We start from the raw sequence: 11,530 nt of genomic DNA, 5'->3' as shown, positions 1-11,530 counted from the left end.
GCCAGGGCGCCACCAGGATGGCAGGTGCAGGAGGCTGCGGCTGTGGGCAGATGCGGCTTCCAGCCCCAGGTCCCGGCGGCCCCTGGCTTCCCAGCCCGCTGTCCTGTGGGCAAGAAGATGAAGAAAGCCACCCCATCAGCAGGTCAGCTGCCCCGCCTGGCAGCACAGCCGGACAAAGGCAACCCGAAGTTCATCCTCTCTGAGGTGACTTCATGCGGGCAGCGGACCCGCGCCCAGGATGCTGGGGAGCCCTGTGCGCCGGAGGCCGGCCCCTGGGGCCCAGAGGCGTCACAGGGCGAGAAGGCACCCGCCTCCCAGCGATTTCACCCTCCGGCCCGCCCGGCCCGCGAGGTGTCCCAGAGGCTGCGGACAAGCCAGGCATTCTGCTCGGCGGCGGCTGCACAGGGGCGAGAACTGAGAACCCTCGATCAACCCCAATCGGGGTGACTGCCAAGTGCCCATGCCAGCGACCCCGATCTCCCTCCTGTGGAGGAGTGGGGCGGGAGGCATGGCCGGGGGCCTCAGGCTGGGCGCGCTGGCGATCCCGAGGCAGACCAGGTCATGCACCTCCAGCCCGCCTGGGCACCCAAGCTACAGCCGGCTTCTGTGTGCAGGCAGCAGCTTCCAGGCAATCCCCGAGCCCGCCCGCACTCCCCATATCTCAGAACCGGGGCCAGACGTCCCAGTGGCTGCGGCCAAGCCAGGCGGTCTGCCCTGCGGCGGCAGCACAGGCGCGGAAACCGGCCCTCAGCCCCATCCCCGGTGGCTGCAGAGGGCCCCCGGCTAGAGGTCCCGAGCTCCGGCAGAGCAGGAGCCGGCGGAGGCAGGGCCTGGCGGGCTCTCAGGCCAGGTGCACTCGCGATCCAGAGGCCGCCCAGGCCATGCTCCACCACCTGGGCGCCCAAGCTGCAGGCGCCCTCTACCTGCTGGCAACAGCTGCCTGGCAACTCCCAAGCTGGTTGGCGCTCCCAGCCTCGCAGAACCGGGGCTAGATGTCGCCTTGTCTGCTGCCAAGTCAGGCGGTTTGCCCGGCGGCCGCTGCACCAGGGCGGGAATCGGATCCCAGCCCCATCCCTGGTGGCTGCGGAGGGCTCCTGTCAGCAGCCCGGATCTCTCTTCGGAGGAGGAGCGGGACAGGAGTCACGGCCACGCGGACCCTCAGGCCCGACGGGCTTCGCGCCTGCGATTCCGGGACGTCCAGCGCGAGCCTAGGAGAACCCGCAAGCCAGCGGCGCCTGCGCTCAAGCTGCAGCCGCCCCCTTCCGGTCACGCGGAGTTGGGAGAGGCTTCCGGAGTCCCGGCGGGCGCTGAGCTGCAGGCGCGCGCGTAACGCTCGGCGGGACTCACTCGGTCTGAGAGGTCTGAACGCTGAACTGCAGGCACGCACCTAACGGCTTCGTGGGGCTCACTCGGTCTGAGAGGTGGGAGCGCTGAGCGGCAGGCGCCCGCCTAACGGCTTCGCGGGGCTCGCTCGGTGTGAGAGGTCGGAGCGCTGAGCTGCAGGCGCGCGCCTAACGGCTTCGCGGGGCTCGCTCGGTCTGAGAGGTCGGAGCGCTGAGTTGCAGGCACGCGCCTAACGGCTTCGCGGGGCTCACGCGGTCTGAGAGGTCGGAGCGCGGAGCTTCAGGCACGCGCCTAACCGCTTCGCGGGGCTCACTCGGTCTGAGAGGTCGGAGGCTGCGAGTGTCGCTGCTGAAGGCTGTGGTGGACCGGGCTGGATCGCGGATTCTGAGCTACATCGCGGGTTTGGGGGTGGATCTTGGATTTGGGGGTGGATCGCGGGTTTGGGGGTGGATCTTGGATTTGGGTGTGGATCGCGGGTTTGGGGGTGGATCTTGGATTTGCGGGTGAATCGCAGGTTGGTGGGGGGATCGCGGATTTGGGACTGGGTGGGGGTGGAAAGGCCACGAGGGGCCGCGGCGGCTCAGGAGCGGGTTGTGGGCGTCTGAGAAGTCGCCACCATGAGGAAGCTCTTCAGCTTCGGGAGAGGCCTGGGCCAGGCGCTCCTGAGCTCCAGGGACAAAGAGTACGCGGGTCCCGGGTACCACACCCTGGACTGGGAACTGCGGAAGATCCACAGGGCGGCCATCAAGGGCGACGCCGCGGAGGTGGAGCGCTGCCTGAGGCGGTTTCGGGACGTGGACGCCCGCGACAGAAAGGACAGGTAGCAGGGGCTCAGCCCGCGGTGGGAGGGGGGCCCCAGGCCTGGTTTCACCGCAGCCCCTGAGGCGGGGGGCCTTGGAGGGCGCCGGCACCCTCGGAGCCGAGGAGCCAAACGGAGCCACAGCTGCTTTCCATCGCTGGCAATTCCCGCCTGTAGCGCTTGGTGGAGAATTTGAGTGATTTAACTCACGAAGTTAAGCATATACACGTTTAAAACGTGGGGTCATATACATGATAGGGAGATGCCTAATGAGAACTCATTCGCATGTCAGAAATACCAGGAGCCATTTTCAGTAGGCGAAGAGTTCTCAGATAAAACCCTGTGTCGGTTTCACATCCGAATCCACCTAGGTAGATAGGTTCTTTATTGCGGCTTCTTAGAGGGACACTTGGAAGTGGGACGTGGGCTCCTTGAATGGGAAGACTCAGTTTTCTCAAAATGTGAGCTCTTTCTATGTTTATCAGTTTTACATAAACCGAATGAAAATATCGAGGTTTTATGATTTGTGCATGACACTTGCTGTCTGTCTTACTATTGTGATGACTTTTAAAAATGTTTATAATGGAGTGAAAAGACTTGCTCCTCTAGATACCAAAATGTGCTATTAATTCCCACAATTAATTATTTACTAATAGCTGTAAACACAAATAAATGGAACAGAATAGGAAATCCAAAAACTCTGAAATATATGCAAGATACATGCATAGGGATTGATAATGGTAACCTTTCAGATGAGTAGGAAAGGATGAGTTATTAATAATATGCCTGCTGTGTGAAGAAAACTAATGAAACTTTATGTCACAAAAATGAGTTCCTGATGGAATTTAGACTGAAATTTTTACATACGCAAAATGAGAAAAGTACCAAAACAAAACACAAAGACTTATTTATACAGGTACATTTTATGTTAACAAAGGCCTTCCTAAGAATGACCTCGCGAGCAGGCATTCTGAAAGTTGATTTAGCAAACTAAAAATTAAAATCCCCTGTGTATCAGAAAAAAATTAACAAAAGATAACACACTTGAAAAAATTTACTGTATATATTTTTACTAATATATAAAAATATATATTCAACTGAAAAGTGTATCTTCATCCTACAGGGAATTTATTCTTTATAATATGATATTTACTGATTATATATAAAACATTTACTGATTATATATATAACAAATTGTATATATTACTAATATAATATGTTATATATATAGATCAGTTATATATATACAGATAAAAAAACACATCTTTATTTTACAGGGAATTCTTTCCAATCAAATCCACAAGAAAAGAACTCTAAAAGTGAGCAAAGTACCTTTTTGCAGATCCACAAGTTACTTATGTACATAGGAAAAAATCCTTAGTGTTTCTCATAAGAGAATTTAAGTTGAAAGAGGAATGCGACTGTTTTCTATCCACAATGTTTGTGAGAATAAAGAGCAGTGGTACTTATACTGCTGCTTGAAGTTTAAGTTGCTGATGACTTTTCAAGTGGTAATTTGGAGATAATTACCACATTTTAAAAATGTATATGCCTTTTACCCATCAATTCCATTGCATTAAAATACCTTTAGAAAATAGAGATACATGCACTTTGTTTTTCTCAGCATTTATATTAAGAACCCATAGAGGCCGGGCGCGGTGGCTCAAGCCTGTAATCCCAGCACTTTGGGAAGCCGAGACGGGCGGATCACGAGGTCAGGAGATCGAGACCATCCTGGGTAACACAGTGAAACCCCGTCTCTACTAAAAAAAAATACAAAAACTTAGCCGGGCGAGGTGGCAGGCTCCTGTAGTCCCAGCTACTCGGGAGGCTGAGGCAGGAGAATGGCGTGAACCCGGGAGGCGGAGCTTGCAGTGAGCTGAGATCCGGCCACTGCACTCCAGCCTGGGTGACAGAGCGAGACTCCGTCTCAAAAAAAAAAAAAAAAAGAACCGATAGAATGGATATGTGGCCATTGAAGGTGGCAGTAGGTCGAGAAGTATGTTGATGTGTGAAGATGTATTTTGTTATAGCCAGTGAGGAAAAAAAAATCAGTTTGCTTGCACATACACACAAACATACTATGGTCTTGTGTTAGCCAAAATTATGTACAAAATAGGATAAAATTTGTAACTTCTGAGCATTTGTATTTTAAAGTCTTTTGTTCCTTTTTCTTACCTTTGATTTCTGAAGTGAGCATTTATGAAACTTCTAGTAAAAATTTATTATTAATGGAATAATATTTGGGAAGAGAGAAATATGAATCTTGTATAGATAAAAATAATTTCTCACTATTTTATATTATTATTGAGAGTTATCTTGTTTGAACTTTTAGCTTCAGAAATAAGGGAATCTTTTTATCTGTGCTTGCAGATTTTATTATGTATATATTTTTTATGTATATTTTTATGTATATATGTTTTTCTTATGTATAGATTCATTACATATGTGCATATGCAAACAATGATAGATTAATCATTTCATTATAGTTGTAGTCTTATAAAAATAACAAACAGCAAATATTATTACTATCACGAAAATATTGGTTTATAGAAGTTGTATTTAAAAATACTGGGATCCCCAACTGTATTCTGTCAATCCATTTATTCATCAAACATAACCTGAAAACCTGTTATGTAGCAGACATTTTGCACTATCTCTCAGGACCCTTCCATACTTAAAACCTTTATGTTTACCTGTTCTACCTGAGCAAGATGAGAGATTTAAAATGGGAATAGTAGGACTTAATCTCACTGAAGCTTTTCCTCCCACCTTTCAAGCAAAAGCATTTCTGAAGGTAGAAAACAGTAAGAGATAACCTTTAACTGCCCTTTTGAAAATTTATCAGTCTTAAATTCTATTATTAATAATTGGAAAGTCTGATTTGCATATATTCTGTAAATCTAAGTGTTGACTAAAATGAGCCATACCTGTTCATCTCAATCATTAGTTTTCTTTAGCTTCATGTTTTTAAAAATCAAAGTAAGAAGTAATTTGTTTAAAAAATATGTTGTTACTTCAGTGATCGTTCCCCATGGTACTTTTAGGAATTAAAATGTATTTAAGTGTCAATTAGATGCCTAGAACTGCCCTAGACCTGCTGTGTATACCGTATTCTACTTAATGTAAGGCCTCATGGATTGTGTAATACCCTACTATTTTCTATATTAATAAGATGATTTTTTAAATGCTACCAATTATAACAAATTATGAATTATAAATGCCATTCCAATATCAGATATGCTAAAATGTGACCTAACCTTTAAATCATCCTGCAAAATAGCAATAATTATATCATTTTACTTAATTAAAATGTTTTTGTTAAGTAGTAGTAATAGTAATAATTATAACATCTGGCTGGGTGCGTGGCTCACACCTGTCATTCCAGAACTTTGAAAGCCTGAGGTGGGAAGTTCCCATGATGCCAGGAGTTTGAGACCAGACTGGGCAACAAAGTGACATTCCTACTCTACACAAAATTTTTAAAAATTTGCTGATTATGCTGGTGCGCTCCTGTGGTCCCAGCTACTCAGGAGGCTAGGGCAGGAGGATTGCTTGAGCCTACGAATTTCAGGCTGCAGTGAGGCATAAATACACCATTGCACTCCAGCCTGGACAACAGGGCAAGACCCTGTCTCAACAAACAAAAATCTAACAGTTATTGAGTTGTTGCTTGTTCTGGAAATGGTTCTAAATGCTTTACATAGATTTTCATTTAAGCATCATAATGGTGTCCTGTGAGCTAGCTACTGTTGTCATCTTTATTTTATTAATGTGGAAATTGAGGCACAGAAAGGTTAAGCAATAGCTGGTATGTGACCGAGTTCAAAGTAGAACTCAAGCCCTAGTTGAACTGAATCCAAGCACCAAGCTCATTCTATCCAAATAGGCTGCTGTTTCATTAAGGTAGGGAGCAGTAAGAGCTAATAAATATTGTACTTTCTTCAAAAGAAAATTATTTGTTTTGAAGGCAGAGGAATAACTGCCATTCATTGTTTACAATTACATGAACCATTGTAGGTTTTGAGATATTGCACTACAATTTCCTGAAATCTCCTCTTACTCTCCTAGGACTGTTCTACATTTGGCCTGTGCCCATGGCCGTGTGGAAGTGGTCACTCTCTTGCTGAGCAGAAGTTGCCAGATCGACATCTGTGACAGACTAAACAGGACACCGTTAATGAAGGTATATAGTAGCCAACTCTTTCAGCATGAAATGAATTTGATTTAAATACATAGAGTTAAAATTAATTTATCTCATTTAAATATAACTAGTTGGTGAAACCTGTGGAATATGTATTTTGAATTCTTAGAATTTATAGTCTAATTTTTTACCTAACACGAATAGGCTGTACATTGCCAGGAAGAGGCTTGTGCAATTATTCTCCTGGAACATGGCGCCAATCCAAACATTAAGGATATCTACGGCAACACTGCTCTCCATTATGCTGTGTATAATAAGGGGACTTCACTGGCAGAGAAACTGCTTTCCCACCATGCAAATATTGAAGCACTAAATGAGGTATAGATCGATCAACTTTCTTTTCAAAATGTTTGTTTTAACATTGACATAGGTAAGAGTCAGTTTTTCATATTTGGAACTCAAGTGTTTCTGAATAAAAATATTTTGAAATAATTGTCTAAAATTTTATTTTAAATATTGATAGTTTTAAAGAAGCATTAGAGGGCACAGCTTTTTTAGTGCACTTATGGGAAATATTTGTGAATTTGTTAAGGTAAAACTTCTTTTCAAATATTTGTTTCCTACCCCAGGTATATATATTTTTTTCTAATTAGTATTTTAAAAATCACAGGAAAAAAATTACCCTGGAAACAGGTTTTATCTTAAAACTGAAAACTAAAGCAACTTACAATAAATGTAAATCTTGCTGCTGCTGACAGTTTTCTAAAAAAAAGGATGTATCTTTCATTGGTAAGGTTTAAGAGGGAAAAATGGGAAGGGAAAAGGGGAGCAATCAAAAACATGGCAGGTCACTTGGAAATTAGGTAATGAGGGAAAATGCCAAGAAGAGGTTTTGTTTTTCAGTTTGTTGTTTTCCCAGTTGATGTATTGAGACAAAGTGCTCTTCAGCTTTGGGGTAATCATTTTTGGTTTGGTAAATAGAGTGATTGAAACTTGCCTAAAGATTAATTTTTAGAGGACTCTGAGGAAACCAGATTGGCAGTGAGTAGATGGTGATGAGGTGAGAAACACTTCAGCAAAGGGTGGAACAAATTAGTAACTGACTTATTACCCATCCTGGCAGAAACAGTCACTTAGATAAGAGTCTAAACTCTCAAATCTAGAATATCTTGGTGGGAAGGTGGGAGATAAGGAACTTATAAATAGCAAAATCAACTGGGATTTTGAGTTTACTTGTCCCTGTTATACCCACACCCAGGAAAATTAACTGGAGTTTTAATAAAAAACTCTATCTCATACTCTTCTCTTTCTGGCCACATCCCAACTGATAAAGGATACTGGCCGTGTGGGTGAGAGATGAAACGGAAGTGATTGTCTGCTGCAGTAATTCTCAGCTAGAATTGTGCATTACAGTGACCTGGGGAAATTTTGTCAAAAATCTACAGGTGTAGGCTTTCCCCTGATGTTTTTGATGTAATAGATCTAATAAGTTCTGAACATGTATGGTTAATAATATTTTCTTGAAGTCATACACAATGACATGTACCTGCAGTCCCAGCTACTTAGGAGGCTGAGGTGGGAGGATTGCTTCAGCCCAGGAGTTTGAGTCCAGCCTGAGAAACATAGTAATTTTTGTTTGTTTGTTTTGAGACAGAGTCTCACCTTGTTGCCCAGGCTGGAGTGCAGTGGCATGATCTCCCCTCAATGCAAGCTCCACCTCCCAGGTTCACACCATTCTCCTGCCTCAGCCTCCCAAGTAGCTGGGACTACAGGTGCCCGCCACCATACCCGGCTAATTTTTTGTATTTTTAGTAGAGTCAGGGTTTTACCATGTTAGCCAGGATGGTCTGGATCTCCTGACCTCGTGATCCGCCTGCCCCTTAGAATTTATAGTCTAATTTTTTTATCTTACACGAATAGGCTGTACATTGCCAGGAAGAGGCTTGTGCAATTATTCTCCTGTAACATGGCGCCAATCCAAAAATCTTGTCTCTTACAACAAGAGCAAAAACAAATACCTCAGCATTTAAATACACTCCTGATGAAGAAGCACAGAATAGATAAGTGCAGTATATAAATTCCCATATCTCAAAGACATAAGAAATCTCTAAAAGAGTTGGCATTTGATAGGTGCTACTTTCTTCAAAGGTCTCCTTTCCAATAACATTAGCCTGACTTCTCTGTCTTTCTCTACGTTTGTGACTGGGAAGTGAAAGGAAATATCATTGGCAACAGCTCTCAGCTTACAGAATAACACTCTTTCCTTCCCACCATGAATCATTCACTGCCATTCAGAGAGTCTTCAGCAATTTGCTTGTGGGTAATCTTTCAATAAGTAGAGGCTGACCCTTTCACAATTTCATGTTCCTCTGTCACCATTCTAGTGATTATGTGTCAACAAATGTTCATTACAAGTGAGATTTTCTCAATTAGGTTAGTAGCAAATCCTGAACCTTTTTTTTTTTTCAGTTGAAGTTGTGTTAGGGACTATCTCAGTGTGTCTGTTAAGTTTGTAGAGCTTTGGCATAATCAGGATGTCAGTTTTAAACACTGAAATCCTTGAAGTCAGTGAGAATACAATAGAAATTCTTTTAATAATTTAGTTTCCGCAGTCCTATGAACTAATTATCTATTTGGTTAACAATCTGGGAAAATGATATACACATAGATTGCAAATGAATAAATGTTGGGAAAATTCTTGAGGTGGGTATTATGAGTCTTAACAGCAATTTTTATTATGTATATTTCAGGGCCTGAGTTTTTTTATTAAACATATGATACTAGAGAAGGAAAAAGTTCCACATGCAAATACTTAGTTTATACACAATTTAGTAACACATTCATAGCAAATATAAAAACACAAGGGTTATAGTCTACATGTGGCACATAGATTTGTTCTTTGCCTCTTTAAATTGAGTCAACATGTAAAATTTAGTAGACTCATGCAGAAATCTGGACCTCAGGCTTAAGAATCAAATCTAGTGTCCCCTGAACTGCATCAGTGCTTAGTCTGCTGTGCAGAGGTTGCCCTGTGTAGGAGGCACATATTCTCCAGTTTGCTACTGTGCCCACCTGAGTACTTCACTTACTTAGGTAACCTCCTTCATCCTTACAAGTATTTGAGTTTACAACTCCTTTTTTATAGTATATTTTCATAAAGATACCAAGTTTTTCAAGACAGCATATATTGGTTCATAATATATAGTCTATAGTTTATATAAATCCCTCAATTATAGAGTTGGATTTTAGAATTCAGAAGTTTAACTCTTTTTTTATATCTATACCACAAATAGTCATCTTCTCATAAGAATGCCTAGAAGCCTTTTTTAGGTTATGCCTGCTGAGAAGTGGATAGATTATGAATATTGCAGACATTATATCTTTATTCTCAGCAATGTCCCTTAAAAATGCAAGTGACGACTGGGCATGGTGGCTCACACCTGTAATCCCAGCACTTTGGGAGGCCGAGGCAGGCAGATCACGAGGTCAGGAGATCCAGACCATCCTGGCTAACATGGTGAAACCCTGTCTCTACTAAAAATACAAAAAATGAGCTGGCAACTATAGTCCCAGCTACTTGGGAGGCTGAGGCAGGAGAATGGCGTGAACCCAGGAGGCAGAGCTTGCATTGAGGGGAGATCATGCCACCACTGCACTGCAGCCTGAGCGACAGGGTGAGACTCTGTCTCAAAACAAACAACAAAAAAGCAAGTAACTTACTGGCTTTTGTTATGCTAGAAATAAGCCCTATACATCAGTATTAGAACTTTTATTGAGAAGCCATTGTATTTTTATTTCTGATTTATATTTTGCCTAAAGTAAAAAAATAATGTTAAATAGCAATTTAAATGGAAACCAATACAAATGGATTTAAAAAGTAAAGTTGCATTAGCATCCCAGGATTATCATTATAATTGAGAATAAAATTTCTTACTGAGCTTTGCTTTTTAATATTTATTTTCAAAAATTTTTTAACTGGTCTGTATTACACAGAACATACTGAACTTTCTAAGTTAAGATAAAAATCTATCCTCTTGTATTAGGAAAAATCCCATGCACTATTTAATAGTAAGGAAAATAAGTGCATTTGAAGCCAATCTCTCTTAATTCAGAGCTCATTTCTTTAGTAGCCCCTTTGCATCAGGAGTGCCTGACATTGACATCCTGACACCATTGATGCAAGTGAATCAAGCAAGTTTGTACCACCCAGAGGAAACCTACACTTGTATTGCAAAGCTCTGACAACTGTGTCCCTGAAACTCTAGTTCCTAAAGTGTTAATGTTTGCCACAAAAAGTATTGTCAAATTGAGATTAGGCAAAGTTCAAGGGATTTCTAGATTTTTGGCCATGTAATACAGTTTTGTAATACTTCTCAAATGCAGATGATCATGGAACCTTTTCGTTGGGGTACAGTTCTTCTGGTAAAACAAATATTCTTTGAAATGTAGTTTAAGAAACACTGCTCTAGAGATAATTTAAATCATTAATTTATTTTAAAAACTTAAAGCATTTGCTACTATGTCTTAGGTTTTAGGGTTATAGAGAAAAAAGATACAGCCCTTGCCCTCAAGAAGCTCTTGGTTTCAGTGGGAAACAATGAAATAATTACAATATACTGTGCTAAATGCTGAGATAGAAGCAAGGATTTTTGGGACTGGTAAATAAAGTGAGTTTTGGAGATGACCGAAGTTAACGTGGGGAGGCAGAGGAGGGGTGTTTGCAAGGCAGTGTGTGGGAAAGCACAGAGGAGTGAAAAGGAAGGGACTGCTTTGCATTTACTTTCTTTCTATATTGTAAGTTTAAGTTCATAGCATCTTATAGAAGATTTTTAGTTCAGTTGAGAAATATGTAATTTTGTGAATTATAAATTGTTTTTGCTTTCTTACAGGAGGGAAACACTCCACTTTTGTTTGCTATAAATTCTAGGAGACAGCAAATGGTGGAATTTTTATTGAAGAACCAGGCAAATATACATGCCGTTGACAATTTCAGAAGGTGCAATAGTTTTTGTGTTTTTTTGTTGTTTTTTGTTTATTTCCTAAAAACCTGAGTGTTCTGGAGTGGTAACTCAAGTGAGAAATGTTAATAAGATTCACTTATAATTATTGACATATAGTAAAAAATAATACAAATAGTTAGGTAGAAAAGCAGTTATTTGGACTGAGCAACATCAAAAACAGTATATAGTAGGATTCATCTTTTCTTATAGACTGTTATTTGTAATCTGATGTTTTTGGTCCTG

At 42.2% G+C, this 11,530-nt stretch overlaps 1 protein-coding gene and 1 pseudogene across 16 annotated transcripts in view; both read left to right on the top strand.

Moving 5' to 3' along the window:
• Positions 1 to 352: 352 nt before the first annotated feature.
• LOC126937339 (uncharacterized) lies at positions 353 to 1,330 on the top strand (annotated as a pseudogene).
• LOC126937714 (ankyrin repeat domain-containing protein 18A-like) overlaps positions 1,303 to 11,530 on the top strand; it is an 82,786-nt gene continuing 72,558 nt past the window's right edge. For 10 of the 16 annotated variants that reach the window (XM_050761364.1, XM_050761368.1, XM_050761367.1 and 7 more), the window contains exons 1-4: positions 1,625 to 2,164; positions 6,215 to 6,329; positions 6,492 to 6,665; positions 11,177 to 11,283. In XM_050761364.1, coding sequence (XP_050617321.1) covers positions 1,962 to 2,164; positions 6,215 to 6,329; positions 6,492 to 6,665; positions 11,177 to 11,283 — 599 coding nt within the window. In that variant the 5' untranslated portion in view covers positions 1,625 to 1,961. Of the gene's footprint in view, positions 1,422 to 1,624; positions 2,165 to 6,214; positions 6,330 to 6,491; positions 6,666 to 11,176; positions 11,284 to 11,530 lie in introns of those variants that run through there. The other 6 variants (XM_050761374.1, XM_050761373.1, XM_050761370.1 and 3 more) reach the window with 3 other exon arrangements.

This window comes from Macaca thibetana, chromosome 15 (genome assembly GCF_024542745.1).
Source record: "Macaca thibetana thibetana isolate TM-01 chromosome 15, ASM2454274v1, whole genome shotgun sequence".
In the NCBI taxonomy this organism is placed as follows: Eukaryota; Metazoa; Chordata; class Mammalia; order Primates; family Cercopithecidae; genus Macaca; species Macaca thibetana.
Note: the sequence above shows the minus strand (reverse complement) of the source record. Positions and strands in the feature narration are given on the sequence as shown.